This window comes from Aedes albopictus, chromosome 3 (assembly GCF_035046485.1).
Source record: "Aedes albopictus strain Foshan chromosome 3, AalbF5, whole genome shotgun sequence".
Taxonomy (NCBI): domain Eukaryota; kingdom Metazoa; phylum Arthropoda; class Insecta; order Diptera; family Culicidae; genus Aedes; species Aedes albopictus.
Genome location: NC_085138.1, coordinates 200,565,599 through 200,585,291, shown reverse-complemented (window position 1 = coordinate 200,585,291; position 19,693 = coordinate 200,565,599). Strand labels below are relative to the sequence as shown.

The following is a 19,693-nucleotide window of genomic DNA, read 5'->3' as shown; positions in this document are numbered from 1 at the left end:
CACTGATAGTCCCGAAACCATCTGGTTTCTCATCAAACACTTCAAGCTCTTCTCGTTCAAATGTCCGTAACGCCGATGCCAAAGTTCCATATTCTTTTGGATCCGACCGCACGTCATCATCGAAGAATCTTCCGCACTCTTTTTCACAGAGTAGAAATCCAGTTCATAAAGTTTGTTACGCAACACACCACTCGCGACGATTTCGGATCCACGATAGATCTCTGCTTTCCCGCACTCAAAAACAACGCGCATCCCGGCCTGCTCTACCTTCAGCACTGAGAACAGGTTGCAGCGCAAAGTGGGCACGTACAGTGCATCCCGGATAGTACAATCAATCGACTTACCATTCACTACGGATACCACCTGTATCGTACCGGAGTGTTCCGCAACGATCGTCTCGCCGTCCTTCGCAACCGCTATTTCGATAGGCTTCTCTAAGCGGCGCAGCTCGCTGAACAGATTCCGGTCACGCACAAGATGATCTGTTGCTCCGGAGTCGATGAACCATCTCGTCCGGTTAGATTCCTGCGTTTCGATCCCATCGCTCACGCCCACAAAACAAACGCCTCCTCGGTCACTTGATTCCGCGACGTTGGCCTTCGAACTTCGTTGCTTCTGGTCGGATTTCTTCTTCTTTTTATCCGGGCAGTCCACCAACTTGTGCCCCTCCTTGTGGCAACCGAAACACTTCAGAGGCTTCTTCTTCCCACCGAAAAACGCAGCGTCACTGGTTGATGCGGACGACGATTCGGAGCCCTTCCGTTTTGTCTCTTCGTCCAGGAGTCTGCACTTGACGAATTCGATCGACAAGTTTTCCTCGGGCATGGTTTCCAGCGCAGTCACCACACCGGCATACGACGAGCCGAGCGTCAGAAGAAGGTGACACACCACATCCAAATCCTCCAGCTGGGCGCCGGTCGCTCGATATTCTCGCACCAACTTGTCGAACCTCAAAAAGTGCTGCTGCAGTGATCCGCCCTCGAATCGCATCGATAGCATCTCGCGTTTGAGATGCATCCTGCTGGCGATGCTCCGACGCTCAAACACCCGGTGGAGGGCATCCCAAATGTCCTTCGGAGACTTCTTTTCCTGGATGTATTCCAGCTGCGAGTCGTGGATTCGCGAGATCAGCAGTGATTTGCAACGCCGGTCCATTTTCATTCGGTCCTCCCTTGCTTTCTTCTTCTGGGTCTTCACCGCTTCCGTGTCAGCCGGTTCCTCCTTCAACTCCTGCACATCCGCCACATCATTCAGCACGCACTCGGACAATTCTCGCTCTTCGAGAAGCACCTGCATGCGGAATTTCCATGCAGCGAAGTTGGAGCCATCAAAGAGTGGCAACAACACACGGTCCGAACTTTCTTCCAGCATTTCGCGAATCACTCCCGATAACTACTTCCGCACTACGTTGCCTGGGCCAATAACCTGAAAGGTTTTCGGATTAGCCAGGAAGAAAATATAACACGCCGTTTGAATTTAACAAAGAAAAGAAAAACGTGTATTCGGTTTAATGTTTACATTTGGAATGAGAAAAATCATGATGACTGCCAAACGACAGCTTTGCTCTGCACAGTGCCGTAGCTAAGGAGTGGGGGCGCAACGAGTGCAGTGGTTGTCAACCCAACAATCCAAATGCCTGTGTGGTAGTGGTTTGTGTTCAGATTTCCCGTGTTAATCTATCTGTAAGAACTTTGTAAACATCTTTTGTTCTTACGTATATGGATAGGCTTGCAGTAGGTTTCGTGAGACATTTTTTGGACAACTCAATGGGATTAATTCGTTCAGAAGTATTTTTGATGGGATTTTCCAAGGAGTTGATGATGGGGTTCCTTTAAAGTAATCTCATAGAATTCCTCGAATGAGTAAATATCTTCTAAGATTACTTCAAGAATGATGGGATCCCTCCAGGTAATCTTATGCGATTCCATTTGGTTTCTTTTCGGAACATATTGAGAACCTTTTATCACAGACAAACAGACGTATCACTTGGAAAAAATGCGATAAAAATTATCGTCTTTGGTGGAGCGGATCTGGTGTGATGGTTGGAGCACTTGACTATCACGCCGAGGACCTGGGATCGAACCCCACTCCCAACAAACTCGCAAAATGTGAGTTCTTCCTTCGGAAGGGAAGTAAAGCGTGGGTCCCGAGATGTACTAGCCTAGGGCTAAAAATCTCGTTAATACAGATAAAAAAAATCATCGTCACGAAAACATAATCGCCCAATGCTTATTACGCTGTGGTTCGCAAACCTACTGAGAAGATGGCGGTTGTGAGCAAACGTCAAACAGGAGTGAAAACGCTGAAAGCGCCGTGAGCGAGCGTATTGCAAACTACAGAATATTTGAATAATCCGTTAAAAAGAGAATCGATTGGGAGTGACTAGAGTGAAACGTCTGTTTGTCTGTGCTTTTATTTTTTAGATTTCTCTTAAGATTCCAGAGTTTCCATTGAGATTCCGCAAAGGTTCTTCCAACAATTCAACAACATGGTTTATTCTTAAACTCCTCGAATAGTTAGTTACTACGGGAATTCCATCGTGAACACTTACAGGAATTCCTTGTTTTGTTCCAGTAAAAGTTATTTTCTAAGATTGGAATTATTTTAGTAGATCTCTCTCCTAACTCCTTTGAATTTTTTTTGGATTCCCCCAAAAGTTTTTTTTTTTGTTTTGGGATTCCATTAGTAGTTCCTCCTGAGGTTTTTCAGATATTCTTCCGGGAAATCCTTTTGGAATCTGCCCATGAACTTTTCCTGCAATCCTTTCTGTAATTCTTACTGGAATTTATTCTGAGATTCTATCTGGGAATTATCCATGGGTTTCTTCTGGATTCCCCCAAGAATCTTCTTTGGAATTTCTCCCAAATTTTTTTACTGGGTTTCCTCTATGAACTTCTTCTGATAATCCTGCAGGAGTTGTTTAACGCCCAGGAGTTCTTTTTGAACTTACTTATGGGAATCTTTCAGGAGTTTTTTTTTTAAGAATTCACCTGAAATATTCTTCCCTCGTATTCCTACAGGAAACCCCTCTGAAATGTGTCATGGAATTTCTCCTGAAGTTCATCCTGGGGATTTCCCAGGGGGAATTTCACTTCCTTTGCTAACCGGAAAAAAACCGCATTTATCCGTTGCTAACCGTCGTTAACCACGTCTAACTGCTGATCAGTTAGCAGCGGTCAGCGACGATTAGGAACGGATAAATGTGAATTTTCCGGTTAGTAAAGGATATGTCATTCCCTTGGGATTTCCAAAGTAATTTATCCATGGGCTTCTGTTGGATTCCCTTCAAAATAATCTTAGGAATTTTCCACAGATTTTTACTGGAATTCCTCCAAAAATTTCTACTGAAAATCTGCCATGAATTCCTTCTGGGATTTTTTAGGAGTTTCTTATAGGAGATGTTACGAACGCGAAGCGTGAAGTACATTTGAATCCACACAATTCGGAACGAATTCCTTTCCAACCATTCCCTACAACTAACCAAGCGAGCCGCATCATAAAACCCCAAATAAATTCGAACAATCATCACGTACCACAATATAATAGGGCCCGCGATTATAAACGTAGAGCAGAGCGGCAATGTTTATCAGCGTAACGAAGCAATAGCTATGCGGCTGAGGGACTCGACTGACTTTGAGCAGCATGATTAATAAACAATTTGAAGCGACACCCGATGGAAACCATACCAATAGCCTATAGGCTCTATAGAGCTATAGCATTCTAATACTTGACAGTTTTCCTAAGGAAATAATTATCGAACTGTCAAGTTTAAGTGAAAATTAATTTTAATTCGCCAATTGACACAGACCCTAAAGGAAAACCGAAAAAAGATTGGCTCGATTATCCGGGATGAATCTTTTTCCAGTCCCCGGATAATCGAGTCTGACCTTTAATCATTTTTATTTTTTTGGGCACCCCCAGTTGCAACAAGTACGCAGCCCACCTGTCGGTATCAAGCGTGTCGGTATATCGAAACGAACTCTGTTTTGACCGAATCAAAAAAAAAATGTTTCACTTTCACATCTGATGGTGACATTTGCATTCGCGCACGGTCCGAAACACATTTTAAAAACACGCGTTTGATGTGCGTAAAACGGAATATTTCGCTAAAATGGTTACGAATACGTTCACAAAATACGCCAAATATACGGTAGAAGAGCTAGAGTCGTACGTCGCGGATCCCAATTCGTGTGTGCAAAAGCTGGAGTGGACAAACCTGGTTTCCGTACTGCCGAAGTATCTGGGCAACATCTGCGACGGGGTGAGGGCTTGTCTGACGCAAAAGATCGGAAAGTACGACCGGTCGGTCGATGGAATCATTCTGGCGTTCAAGAACACCAAAATCCTGAATCATTTGTCGGCCATCCGCCCGAATAGTGTCCGGAGCCACGTAAAGGTTTCGACCGATTTCTACGTGTTTCGTCCGGTGAGTGGCGCCACTATCGAGGGAACTATTAAATATGTATCGAAGAATTACCTCAGCGCGGTCATCTATCGGGTGTTTAACGTTACGATTCGGTTGCAACGGCAAAAGCTGCATGAGATCAAACAGGGCCGGGTGATCAGCTTCATTGTCAAATCGTACGATATGAAGAGTGACCTGCCGTATATTGAGGGAGAACTGATTACGGCACCAGACGAACAACTGCCGGAATTTGAAGAACATATCGTGAAAAAGGAAAAATCTTCGAAGAGGCAAACGGGAATTAAGGCAGAGCCAATGGATGTTCAGGAAGAAGTTACCGAAGTGAAGAGTATGTATATCTGTTTAAATTTTGAATTTCTTTATCATCTTTCTTATACTTTTAGCCAACACAGAAACTATTTCGATTCCGCATCGGATTCGGAGCAAAACGGAACCGGCAACCGAAGAGTCCGAATCGGATGATGGTGATGAAGATGCCGATGATGTCAAACAATCAATGAAAGCTATTCTAGATAATCTTCAAAAGGAAATGAGCGACGCCGTGGATTCTGCCTCGGAAAGTATCGAAAAGTCGGAGATATCGCCGGCAAAGGAACAGGATGCGAACAAAAAGACGAAACGTAAGTCTGGTGGTTATTTTTGCCAGGGTAAGGGAAAAATTGTAGGCAACGGCGTTAACTATTGGGTTGATGTGGTCAAATTATACTGTAATTGTAATTGTAATTGTAATTTATTATTCAACGTAAACTGTCTTACGAATAGTAACCAACAGGAGAACGGGCATCAAAAGACCGGCTTCAGAGGTACATTATTCTTCATTTGAAACATTCGTATGTATAGGGTTTGCGTTGAGCTCGTGTCGCGCGTCATCGTTCGAGATAGGCAACTCTCCTCGAGATCACACTCACTATGTGAAGAGTCGCTTTCATAGATCTGTCACGGCTTTGGTATGCGTGTGCAACCCTTACTTTATTTGGAAAACTTAGATAAAACTAGGTAGGGGAACTTAGGTACTCCCGGCAGTTTTGTTCTCTTCGACATGGTTTTTTTTAAATATGTTGGTCTCAGAGCTGGTCCCAAATCCTTCCCATCCAAGCTGAGTTATATGCCCAAATTTCAGGCAGTTCGGCCCACAAAAACCCCCCATGACGAAGAGAACAAACCTGTCAATAATAACCTTCGTCACCCTAGGTAGTCATTCATATGATAGCATGCTTCTGTGCTGAGAAAATAGTAAGTGAGTGTTCTTACATCTGACCGTAGGTAGACTGCTACGAGATTCCACAAGAGTGGTGACAAGATTTGCTTTTGAGTGAATGTTTTCTCGTTATCGATGTGTAAAACAGTTACAGTGAACTTTCCAGATTGGTATGCATGTTGATTTACATGAAGAGAGGCATGTTAGCCGCTTTACTTTATTTCCTGAGATCAGTCAGATCAAAGTTCTACCAAGGAATCCCCTTTGTGGTCTTCACAGACCGCAAAGCTTCCCTCACAAGCTTCCATGATCAAGGACGTTGTAGTATAAACGATATCATCTAAATCATTTGGATTGTCAATAAATGGCGTCATGAAATTTGGCCGCAACAAAAAAAGAAATCCCAGCTGATTGACTGGAGATTCCTGAAGCTAGCACAAAGCTTGCGATGCAACATTAAAATGCTCGATGTAGCGATGGTCAGATAAAGATTCTTCATTTCACACATGCCAATTGGTTAACTCGTGATTGTTTCTGCTATAACAAAGGTTGGGCGGTTGCCTATGTTAAGTAGGTATTCCATGATCGATACCACCTAAGTATTGATCAAACTGGAGTCTGTCAAGTTATCGTCTGAGCTCTCCCAGATTATGTGTTAACATTAGCAACACTCCTTCTGATACCTGATACCTGATACTGCAGTTTAAAAGGCCTTCCACTAAGCATAAGGATTCCTTATGCTTAGTGGAAGGCCTTTTAAACTGCAGTATCAGGTATCAGATGGCCGGCTCCAGAGGCACGTTATCCTCCATTTGGGACATTTGTGCCATCGCCAAAATAATAGCCTATTTCATCATCTACCTGAGGGAAAAGGAAGGCAATAATGATAGGGATGGTGTGAGGACAGGTAGGGAAATAGGAAAAGTACCCTGGAAGAGGATACTAACGCATGAGCGTACCACAATGGGTTCAAACAGCGCCCTGAAAAGGGCACTGTAATAACGCATAAAGCGAAAGAGAGCCTATAACTCTTTACCACAGCGGGTTAAGAACAACAGAATATCCTGAATATTCAGGTGTCTGAAGTCAGTTTACTTAATAAGTGTTTACCGAATACTCGGAAACGCAGTTGCGCAAAAACTAGACAGTTACATATCAAGTGATACGAAGTTCCATAATCGCATTCACAGCTATCACATGCAAATGAATCAGCTTGCTGAATATTCGCCATGTGATAACTGAGTCGGCAGTGGCCAGTCAATGCTTTGACCAGAATGCTGCAATTATGCTTTGACAGATTTGTAAGATACTTCACCACCCTTGGAGATGGCTCAGTACAATACAATTTGGTTTGACGACATGACTCCAAACTATTCCAGTATTGTCTGTGTTGAGTAGCAGCCCAGGTGTGAATCTGAAGCTGTACCCAACACTTCGATATCGGAATAGCTGGCTCAGCTCCTCGATTTGAGTTCGACAAGCGATAACTATCTTCGACCTGGAGTTGGCCGAAGCAAGTGCTTTAATAGCAGCCTGGCTATCTGAACAGAAGTATATTACTTTGCTCATTACATGCTGCTGAAGTGCTGATTGCACTCCGCACATAAGAGTAAAGATTTCGGCCTGAAAAACGGTGCAGTGTCTACCAAGTGAGTAAGACTGATGCAGCCTTAGCTCACGAGAATAAACACCAGCACCTGCTCGACCTTCGAGAAGAGAGCCATCAGTGTAACATACGATGCCATCTGAAATACTTCTTTCCAGATATCCAGATGTCCACTCTTCCCGGGAAGGGAATTTCGTGGAAAATGTCCTATATGGAAAATTACAAGCAATTGGAATATCACTTGGAGCAAGGACAATTTTGTCCCAATTCACCAAAAGTGGAAACAACGAGGTGTGTGTTGATGTGCGGTTCACAGGAGTTTCCTCTAGTAGACCGAGTACCCGTAGACGGTAAGTGCAAGAAAGTGCTTCTTGTTTGAGATGAATGTGTAGTGGAGCAACGTCAAAGAGAACTTCGAGTGCTGCCGTGGGAGTTGAAGAGAACGCTCCAGACATCGCCATTAAGCACATCCTTTGGAGATGGCCTAACTTTGATTCGACCGTTCTCATTCCGCCCTTTTGCCACCACACAAGACATCCATAAGCCAATATTGGCCGAACAACAGTTGTGTAGATCCATTTGATATACTTGGGTTTTAGACCCCAAGTTGTATCAAAGGTTCGCCGGCATTGCCTGAAGGCCATACAAACTTTCTTGATTCTGAACTCAATGTGAGGTGTCCAGGAAAGCTTGGAATCAAGAATGACTCCAACGTACTTTACCTGTTCAGTCACATCGATTTCAGAATCAAAGAGACGCAAAGGTCGAACGTCATTACGGTTTCGCCTTTCCGTGAAAAGAACAATAGATGTTTTACTCGGATTAACCGAAAGGCCATATTGGCGACACCAACCCTCAACTACCTGAAGGGCGCTTTGCATCAGGTCGAAAAGGGTGGTGATACACACACCAACTAACAATTCTAGGTAGTCGTCGGCGAAACCATAAGTAGGAAAACCGCTATTATTGAGTTGCCTCAATAGCGTATCTGCTACGAGATTCCACAAAAGCGGTGACAAGACTCCCCCTTGGGGGTGGTCTGAGCATAATCTTCTACCCGTAAATTCTTCCAAAACAAAGGCTATGTTTATCTCTAGACTACAAGCACGTCCATGTTTGCCTGTTTTACTTATCAATGATGAAATTATTGAATACGTAGATCGAGCTACAAATCTAGGAATTATTTTTCAAAGTAATCTTGAATGGAACCTTCAAGTTAATTCACAATGCGGGAAAATATATGCTGGCCTTCGCCACCTGAAACTCACTGCTTCAATGCTCCCGGTTACTACCAAGTTGATGTTGTTCAAGTCATTGATATTGCCCCATTTCTCGTATGGTCTTGAATTGATTTTAAATGTTTCAGTATTTAGCTATGATCGCCTTAGAGTTGCTCTGAATCAATGCGTACGCTGGATTTTTAATCTTAACAGATATGCAAGTGTAACACATTTACAGCGCCATCTTCTGGGCTGCTCTTTCTACATTTTTTTCAAAGTACGCTGCTATACTTCTTTGTTTAGAATAATTCATCATGGACCTGAATATCTTGCTGAAAAGCTGCAACCTTTTAGGAGCAACCGCGTAAGACATTACGTTCTTTTGCATCACAACTCGTCACACTATGGTAATACCTTTTTTGTGCGTGCCATCATTCTATGGAATCAACTTCCGAACGAAATTAAAGTTTTGCGATCTGCAGCAAGTTTTCGTCGTGAGTGTTTGAGCTGGCTCAATGAGGGGAACTGAAGTGAACGGGGCAACTAGGTAGTCAACAAAGTAGTGTATAGTTTGAATTGTTTTTTTTTTGTAATAATAAAAATTAAACTTGATTATATGAAAGTGGTCGAACAACATTATACAACCGATTGTAGTAATTTTATAAGGGTAAACTCTTACGCTACAAGTATTTGGCATCAATAAATAAATAAATAAATGATCAAATCCCTTCTGAAGCAAAATAGGATAAATCCCATCTACCCCAGGAGATTTGAAAGGAGCAAAGCTATTAAGGGCCCACTCAATCGATTCTATAGTTACAATGCTCCGAGCCGAAGCCAGGGAATCGTAACTACAAGAAAAGACATCAGGTTCATCCGAAGATGTAATATCCACACATCCAGGGAAGTGTGTGCTGAATAAGCATTCCAGAACTTCCACATCAGATCGTCAGATCGCCATTTGGCAAACGAAGTTCGTTCACTCGGAAATCCTTAGATTTCGCAAGGATTTTATTTAACCGACTGACTTCACTCAAACTGGAAACATTTGTACAAAGGTTTTTACAGCCGGATCGTTCAGCAGACCGGAGAGCTTTCCTGTAGGCCTTGCGAGCCGACCTGAAAGCCTCCGAACCAGCCGAACGTCGTCTGTTCCTACTCTTTCTACATTGTTTCCTGAGTTTCGCCAGATCAGAGTTCCACCAAGGGGTTTCTTTTGTGATCTTCACAGACCGTAGAGGGCATGCTTCTTCAAAAGCTTCCATGATGACGGTCGTTGTAGTATCAACGGCATCATCTAAATCACTTGGAGTGTCAATGGATGGTAAGTATCCATGAAATTTGGCCGCAACCAAATCAGTAAAAAGATCCCAGTTTGTTGACCGGGGATTCCTGAAACGCAATGTTTGCGAAGTAACATTTAAATGTTCAAAAAAGATGTAGCGATGGTCAGATAAAGATTCTTCATCTGACACATGCCAATTGGTCAGCTCGTGACTAATTCTACTAGAGCAAAGCGTTATGTCTAACACTTCCTCTCTAACAGATACCATGAAGGTTGGGCGGTTGCCTATGTTAAGTAATGCAAGATCTGTACTACTTAAGTACACTATCAAACTGGAGCCTCTCAAGTTAATGTCTGAGCTGCCCCAGATGATATGGTGAGCATTAGCATCCTTGCCAAGAATTAGCGGAAGGCCTTTTGAAGTACAGTATGCGATGACTTGTTTGAAAGCATCCGTAGGGGGTGGTTCATCATGCGATGAATGAACCGAACAATAGACGTATTTCCTGTTGAGGTTTCCAACAGATACATCAATTGTGATAGCACATACATCTCTGGTGGTTGTTCAGAGATGATTGCGTTGTTGACAAGCACACAGGCTCGAGGCATGACACGCGAGTTTGCCATTTCATGTTTACTGAAAGTAGCAAACACCGGGTTCACAAGGTTTCCTAGATAGAAATTCCCCTTACGGAAGTAAGGTTCTTGGACCAAGGCCACTTGGGCTGAACCATTTTGCATAAGTGTGCAAAGATTGATTGTTGCTGTTCTTTTATGCTGAAGATTGAACTGAGCTATCCTAACCTTAGCCACTACCCAAACTAGGCAAGACTAAACTCCTCGCAACAACAGCACAACAAAGAACAGCAGCAACAAAACCAGATCGGCATCGATTGGAAAACGCCAAAGGCGAGGATACACAGAATACACTGTGTAAATCGCATAATGCGAAACAATATAGGTGAAAATTTAAACTAATTAACAACATCTTCATAATCCCGCCCTTATTTAGCCTCAAGTGAGACTAAAGAAGGGCAGCCGATTGTCTCGGAGAAACACAAGGTCCACTGCACCATTGCTCCGGTTAGCGCAGTAAGGGCAACATACTGTGGAGGGCGCCCTGGTACTCCTCAGACTCCGTTAACGGTTAGGTTTTTATTAGACCCCCCTAGCCATTCATTCCTAGGCACGGTAAGCATAAAGCCGCATCACACCATGAATTAGGGGTCACCTGTTGGTGGATTCTTATCACCGGAACAGGCGGTCCGTAGTGTTATTCTTAGCCAATTGAGACAATCGCTACCGACACTACACAGCTATCTAGGCTGATCGAGAAAAGACGTTAATATTGATGATCAACTTCATACGGGCCCGAACAGCCGATGCTTAGTGGAAGGCCTTTTAAACTGCAGTGGGGTGCGATAAATAATTCGCGAAAAAGTTGTATTTTCTGTGAAATTCATTCAATAGTTGCAGCACATACATCTTTGGTAGTAAGTTCAGATACGAGTATAGCAACGATATATTTGAGGCACGACACGCGAGTTTGCCCTTTGTTTTTGCCTAAAGTAGCAAACACCGGGTTCACAATTTCTCCTAGACTGAAATTCTTCTCAGGTTGTTGAACTAAAGCCACTTCTTCAAACTGGGCAGGATTAGACTTTGCAATCACAAGAGCACGGAAAAAAGAACAGCAATGATAAAACCAAATTGGCATCGATTGAAAACGCGAGAGGAGAAAATACACAGATGTAAAACACTTAATACTAAGTGTAGAATTAGCATTTAAGTTAAAATACACGTTAATATAAACAAAAAAAAAACACCTAATTCCGCTATAACTCAGTCAATTTTTAAACAATTGACTGATTTTGTACGCGATGAGATGCAGATAGTATTTAGCCGTGTACAAAAAATCATATCAGTTGGTTTGAAATTGACTAAGTTATATATATCGGAAAAGTGCCCAAAATGGTAGCCACTGCCCAAGTGGTTCGGTACTCTAGGTCAAGGTAAGTAAAAGGAAGGTAATCCAATATGATAGATCTTACAGTCCACCATACTGAAATTCGGAATGACAGCTGGTAAGTTTGTTTTGACTTGTATTTTTTTTTTTTTCAATAATGGCAACCCATGAAGCAAGGGAGCTAAAATGGTGATTTCAATCAACGAGCAGTATCCTATTTTGAAACCCAAATGATGTAAAAAAATCGCAACTTCTTGTCAAATTCTTTAGGTACTTTGCCCTACGTGATCATTATAGCTGATGAGTATCATGCTTTGTATGTGCTAATAATCCCAAACTTATCAAGCCTGTTGTAGCACAGGAAACAGATGTAACTCTTAGAACAAATTACAGTAAAAAAGATCGTCACCGGCCAATGCTGATCATGCTATGTTTGGCCGAGTGACCAATATATGTTGGTACTTAGTGAGCAAACGTCAAACAAGAGCAAACACGGTGTGAGCGCCGCGAGGGGCCAATCGACCAATTGCCAAATATTTGAACCAACCAGTAGAACTGTGATCGATAGGGAACGATCAGAGTGTGACATCTGTTTCTCTGTACCTATATAGTGTAACAATTAAGAAGTGTGGGTACAATACTGTGGAGGGCTCCCTGATACTCCACAGGCTTCGTTAGCGGTAATGTTTGTATTGAACTCTCCTATCTACATATTTCCTATCATTCACAGGAAAGAAAGGTGATGATTCTACTGTGGTCAAGAAAGAGAAAAAGTCAAAACAGACCAAACAGAATGGACATACATCTAAGGTCAATGGAGGCAACCCCAGTGATAGCATAGAATATTCCATCAACGCCATTTTGAGCGGGATCGAAAAGGAAATGAGCGATATCACAGATTCGGATTACAGTTCCTCTAAACAGGATGATTCGAAAGTGACAACGCCGTCACGCGGCAAGGCTGAGAGTACCAGCAAGAAACAAAAACGTAAGAATCATAGAATAGATTTCCTACTCCGTGATATGATGCCGTTTGACATAATGGTCATTTGGTATTGGTATTGGTTTATCATTACATTAGGAATCGCCTGTATGGAAATAAAGTGTAAAACTATTCTTATGCCAAACGGTTTAATGTCAAATAGAGTAAAGTCATAGCGAAAATACATTAACATTATTTATGACGTACATATCTATTTCACATTTTTTTCTATTTTCACTATTCTAAAATATGACCATTTCCATGCTCATTCTAAAATATGGCAAAGTACTCTGAGTGATACGCATGCTTTACTTATTTACAGCTAAAAAGGTAGACGAACCCAGTTCATCCAAGAAAGCAAACAAGCGGAAACACGCCAAAATGAACGGGCACAGTTCCGGGAATGCCGCCGGCCAGCATGAAGACATGGAAGACTCAATCCAAGCCATTCTGAGTGGCATCGAAAAAGAGATGAGCGACGCAACAGATTCTGATCGTGGCACTTCCAGACTAAATGATACCACGGAAGTACCGTTTGCCAAACCGTCTCCAAGTAAAAAGAAAAAGAAAAAATCAACCATCGATTCATTGGAGAAGGAATTGTTACTGAAACTGGCGGCTGAATATAGCGAGCAGGATTCGCATCCTGCTGAACCGGTAGAAACGCAAAAAGAGCCAGAAAAATCTCCCAAGAAAAAGAAGAAGAAAACCAAAGTCAGCAGAGAGGACGATTTCGAGGCTTCGATCATGTATTCCATCCTTAAGTGTGCTGCTCTGGCGGAGGAGAGCGAACCGAAGAAGAACAATCCTGCCTCGTCACCAGCGAAGAGAAAAACGGGTAAAACGACGGCACGGAAATCCGTACGATTCGATAGTACCATCACCGAAGCGTCGTTCAATGCTCTCGATTCGTCCGAATTACTAGAAATATCGCAACTTCAGTCACCGACGCTATCCTCCACGCTGAAGGGTAGCTCATAGAAGATTGCGACGCGTGTAGATCGAGATGCGTATGTGCTGTAGTTAGTTGTGAGACATTTTACGAGGTTTAACTCATTTAGCCATTAAGTTTTCCTTCTGAATAAACATTTTTGTCGTTTACTTTCTTCTTTTCTATACCGTCTATGTGAGATAATGTTATAAAATTTGTTATGCAAACAGTCTCTTTTAGTTACTGCAGCAGTTTCAGTAAGATTTTCTATATAAAGCTCAAATCGCATGTCTCCAAAACCAAAGAGTGTAATTGATTTGAATTTGAACGTCCCTAGTCCCGAGAATCTTCATCTTTTCATAGGCAAATGCACTATGAGTACCGAGTTCACATTTCCGGAGAATTTTGATAACAATATTTTAACAAACATAAAATAGAGCACCTAAGAGCACTATACACCCAGAGGGACTAGAAAGGATTGGCCCAAGGCCAGGTCCTGTAGATGATTGTTCATTTGACGTAGATTCAACGGATCACACTGAAGCCCACCAAGTATCTTGGATATACTTGTGGTTTACGTATCAACTCATACAATTATTTTTAAATTAGCTCAATATTTATTATTATAGGTATTTATATTACAAAGTTTTGAAATAGTTTAACTTTTAGTCAGTTTTGAAACCTTGTCCGACGTACGAATTGAAAAAAAAAGTTTTTCGTTTGTCAAAAACTTCCCTCCACTGCAATCTGAATATTTTGTTAGTCAAATTATTACCAAGAAAAACGTCATCAATAATAAACATCTCATCACTGAAAAAAAAATCACATATCCAATGGAAAATTTCCATTAGTTTGATTGAACTGTTATTGGATTTTCCAATGAAAACTTCTTCGGAAATATCGCATGAAATCAATACGGTACATGGAAAATATTAGGAAATCACATAGTTTCTATTTAAAAATCAGATAACTTCGCAACATCTATGTGATATTCCCTTCTTCTTCTTCTTCTTAATTCTGTTTGCTCTTGGATTACCAAAGAGCGAAAAATGGCGCAGCGAACTAGCGCTATATTGCCAACGAGTTTTCGTTTATACTCCAATGGAGTTTACTTTCTGGCGAGCACGCCGCGAAACACGACCAAACGTGTTGGTCGCTGCAGTCGTACTGGTGATATTCCCATATAATTCAATTGACATTCATATGAAAACAGTCCATCTGAAACTCAGATGGAAATAATGTGAAAACTTTTTTCAGTGATTATAATTATTGTAAAACTCCGTGTATCAGAAATCTCGAAAAACGAAGGACGTCTTAAATTTATCTTCAGTTCCAGAGAAACCCGTTACCTAATCCTCACCCTGTTCATCCTGTGACCCCCTAACCACCGACGTGACAGTGGTGTTTCAAAACTGTCCTCCCCAAATTTAACGGTCGACCAACGAAGCGAGCGCGACCAACATTGAGGAGGCAGTATACCGGTATACACCCAAACCTTATTTTACGTCCACTATTGGCTCAGCGCAAAAAATTTCTACTGCCAAAATAATGATCAAAATACACATTTTTATATTTTTGTACACTTTTCCTAATCACGAAGATGTTTTAAAAAATATAAAACTGCTGAGTTTTCTCATTGTCTTAGCGGTAGAATTTTTTGTCGCTTAGCCAAGCATGGACGTAAAAAAGGACGAGGTGTACTATAGTGTTCGGCTATTTTTCATCATGGCGTCGGGGACAACAAATTTGAATTTATTAGTTCTAGCTGTCACGTCGGTGCCCTAACCTCGAGTGCATTGGCCTCCATCCAGAACTAATCACTACTTCTTTTTCCTGGCCAACTAGCACCGTTCAGCGCCAATTATGTTTTACGTCAGCGGGTCTAGGAGCTAAGCCTTAAATATTCCGACGCCCAGGGACAGCCTGACAGTGTGGTCCTAGCCACACCAGGGACCCTACATATCGAACCCATCAACACATGGGCCGGGACCTACCGGCTTCACTTTCTCTGTCTCAGAAAATCCCATCGGCGTCGACTGGGGTGAGAGGCAACCACGCTTACCCTTGCGCTTACCACTACACCACCGATGCCGACAACTAATCAGTATACAGTTAAGGATGCGTAGTGCGTCATCAGCATCACTGAAATCTAGCTCGAAATTTCAGAGTGATAAAACTCAATTGGCTTTTTAAGTGATGTTGAGATAATGACATATTCTGAATCTGCACGCCAAACTGAGCCGAAATCCAAATTTTCATGAATTTTGGTGCCCGGGAACCTATTATGTTTCCAGTTCAAAACCGAATTAGCGACATTTTTTCTTTGACTTCCGCTGCTTTTGCCTTGCGTTAAACACAATGTCGGAAGTGGGGCGCTGTATAGAGCACCAGGTGTACAATACAGCGCCCCACTTCCGACATTGTGTTTAACGCAAGGCAAAAGCAGCGGAAGTCAAAGAAAAAATGTCGCTAATTCGGTTTTGAACTGGAAACATAATACCTATTTGAAAATCAATTTGGAGTTTGTCCGTGTTCGTTGTCCGTGTCTTTTTTTTATGGGAGCGATTTGTCACCCCTCGTCGGATTTTGTACTGGGCGGAGCTGTCAAAAGGTGATACAGCTTCCGCTCGATAACTGGGCTTTGTCGACAGTCCAGTAAGCGAGCGCCGCTCGATAACAGGACTGAGCTTCCGGAGCCGGAGGCTATTATTATATTTTGTTTTTTTTTCTCCCTTATTGGCACAGACCTACTGGTCCATATCGATATTTTGTTTTGTTTACCTAGGCTGACCAGATATTAACAAGATAAAAACGGGACATATAAGCATAAAATACGGGACATACAAAATGTTTCAAAAGATCTCAGATATACAAATTTGTGCACTCTTATGAAAGCAAAATATATAAGAAAAAAACCTAAATAAAGTTTTGAGACGACTAAAGTTATCTTTGAAATTATGTTAAAATAAAACGTAACAAACATTATTGCTGTACAACAGACGAATAAGCCGCTCTTAAACTTGATTAAAAAAATGGCTGAATAAGCTGTTATCCAGCTGTTATTGTTACTTGATAAGGAATCAATCGAAATTTTCGAAAGCTAAAGCGTGCAAAAGTTAAATAATTATAAAACAAAAAAAAAGACAAAGATAGTAGATGTTTTTCCGCAATTCATCGCCTCTTTATTCTATTATTTATGGCTAAGTTTTTTTTTTTGCAATTGAAGAATGACTGAAAATGCTAAACATTCTGTATGTTTATTTTTGAATGTAATTATTTTATAATAGTCGTAGTTTGTTCTATTTTTATTTTTTCTTTATATTTATGGGCAACTATTTTAGTAGACATGAATGAGATTCTTTCAACAGATATTTACATTTTGCGTATTTTAAGTCTGAAATCTCTAATCATGTAAAAAGTGTTGATGTCATAAAAGCTCCCGAAAAAATCACTTTTTTGGAATATTTATGTTGTTTAACTTCAACTCCTTTATGCATGACTTAATAATTTCCATTAAAAAATATCCGTTGACTTAGAAAAAATAGAAAAATTAGCATTTTATTCTAGTAAGTTCCCGTAGAATTGCTGAAGAATCTAAAGGGTATACAGTAAGGACCCGATTTTGTCAGTCCCATTTTGTGACAAACTTTTTGTTCTCGTTATCTTACGGTCAAACTTTAACCAATTAATTTATGTTTATCATTAAACTACAGGCTTAAATGCAAAGCATAGAGGGATAAAAATCGTGAAAAACAGTTCAAGTTTTTTAGGAGAGCAAAATATGTGTTTTGGAAAGGGGCTGACAAAATCGGGTCACTTATGTATACTAAAGTAATACAAAATTATAGCTCAACCCTTCACAAACTAAATTTTAAACTTGTTGAGAATTTTAATAAAAGCACGAAAAACCTATTGAACTGTGAATTTCAGTAAGCTCTTTGGAAATATTTCTGATACTTCAAATCATCAATATTCAACTCGAAATTTTAACAGGATGAACCTTTATTTCTTAATCAAAAAATATCTGTTTCATTGAAAAGAGTAAAAAATATCTGTTTCATTGAAAAGAGTGAAGATAGGAAATATGTCGATATATTATCTTAACAAGTTAAACTTAGCTTTTTTTTTTTGAAAACACTAAGATGCTCGTTTTCCGAAAAATACGGGACATTTTGGCCTTTTTCCACAATACGACGGGACAACTCTAAAAGGGCATAAAAACGGTACTGTCCCGTTGAATACGGGACGTATGGTCAGCCTATGTTTACCGATTTGTAAAATGTGAGGTTATATTTCGCTTATTTTTGACAGATAACTGCTTTTTAACTCGACTTTGCCCCAGTTATCGAGCGCCCAGTTAAAAAGCAGTCCAGTTAAAGAGCAGTCAGTTATTGAGCGGATGCTGTATAAATCTTTTTGAAATTGATTTTAGGTATCAAAACAAAGTTTTAAAAATCTGAAAAAAAATCATATAGGCTTAGAAAAAGGTGCTCTTTCGTTTATAAATATAAAATCATTGTTTTTTTTTTTCTAAATTTAAATTACTAAAGCGCATACAGTGACGATTCGTTTGGAACATTTTGATCAGTTGTCAGTTGCCCCAACGAACGAACACGATTCGCTAATCGGTGATTTGATGTTGCATGAAGAAGAAGAAGAAGAAGACCGATGATGTTTTGAAAAATCCCTATCCCTATGACACAGGGGAAGATTTTAAAATGCCTATATAAAATCTAAAAGAAAATCTAATTAAAAACGGTTTAATGGACTACATATTGAACGTATTAATTTAAATTTAACATTTTTTTTTCTTGATAAGGTACTTATTTTGTAGTCCATCCAAAGTCTAACACCGTACATCAAGCCGTTTTTAATTAGATTTTGTTTTAGATTTTATTGAGGCATTTTAAAATTTTCCCCTGTGTTAGGGATAGGGATTTTTCAAAACATCATCGCTCTTCTTCTTCTTCTTCATGCAACATCAAATCACCAATCGGGGCGCAGTCGTGACCCAACCAGCGAATCCGGACTGTATTTGTATATGAAAAAGTATCATCCCATATCCCGGATAAAAAGTTACCGTTCATTACTTGGTAAATATTATTAACTGGTTTTATTGTTCACAATAAAACACATAGTAGATATATTGTTACTTTTTACAATAGAAATCAAGCCCATATAGGGTCTTGTACCATTTGGGCAGGTGTACCTATTTTGGGCACTTGCCGCTATAACTAAGTCAATTTCAAACCGATTGATTTGAATTTTTGTACAGAGTTAGATACTGTACGTGCCTAACTATACAAAATTTCAAATCAATCGGTTTCAAATTGACTTAGTTATAGCAGCAAGTGCCCAAAATAGGTACACCTGCCCAAATGGTATAAGACCCTAGTTCGTACAATAAGTGAACATTAGCTTTATTAGTGACTAATTGATTCGATTGATTTTCAATATGTACACGATGACAAAACTAACGCCACCAAACACCATATTGCCACAGTCAGTGGTGAATTGGGTTGTTAAATGAATAAAATATTGCAAATTTTTTTAGCCTAATCGAAAGAGCTCATTTTTCTGAATGTTACGTGATTTTATTGGATTCCAATACCTTTGTTTTGATGGTCAAATTAATAAAACAGTTTTAATTTTCGTGGATAGAATGACAGTTCAATCGATAAAATGACAGTTCGACCCGAACAAAAAATGTTCCCCATACAAACTTTAAATGCATTTTAAAAATAGTTCCCGGACTCCAAAAATTATGAAATTTTGGATTTAGACTAATTTTAGGGCGGGGAATCCGATTATGACATAATCCGGATACCCCTAATGAACCCAATTGAAGCATTTCAAATGGTGAATTAAATTAGTATGGGAACTTAACCGATTGCAGCGCCACGCTATTGCCACTTGTGTTGCCGATTTCAAATGGTCGTTAAATTCCTTCACTGAAAAAATAAATCACATATCCAATGGAAAATTTCTATTAGTCTGGCTACTGTTATTCGATTTTCCGATGAAAATTTCTTCGGAAATATCACATGAAATCAATACGGTACATGAAAAACATTAGAAA

The 19,693-nt window shown here is 40.5% G+C and overlaps 1 protein-coding gene across 1 annotated transcript; it reads left to right on the top strand.

Moving 5' to 3' along the window:
- Positions 1–4,021: 4,021 nt before the first annotated feature.
- Positions 4,022–13,784, top strand: LOC109404496 (uncharacterized). Its single transcript, XM_019677389.3, has 4 exons — positions 4,022–4,754; positions 4,810–5,046; positions 12,432–12,689; positions 13,006–13,784. The coding sequence occupies exons 1-4, from the start codon at positions 4,112–4,114 to the stop codon at positions 13,662–13,664; spliced, it is 1,797 nt and encodes a 598-aa protein (XP_019532934.3). The 5' UTR covers positions 4,022–4,111; the 3' UTR covers positions 13,665–13,784.
- The last annotated feature ends 5,909 nt before the right edge of the window (positions 13,785–19,693 follow it).

Excerpts from the sequence above, each read along its gene's own strand:
- LOC109404496 (XM_019677389.3), top strand. The coding sequence starts at position 4,112 with ATGGTTACGAATACGTTCACAAAATACGCCAAATATACGGTAGAAGAG. Across the intron at positions 4,755-4,809 it reads AGAAGTTACCGAAGTGAAGA|CCAACACAGAAACTATTTCG; the intron begins GTATGTATATCT and ends TTATACTTTTAG. Across the intron at positions 12,690-13,005 it reads TACCAGCAAGAAACAAAAAC|CTAAAAAGGTAGACGAACCC; the intron begins GTAAGAATCATA and ends ACTTATTTACAG.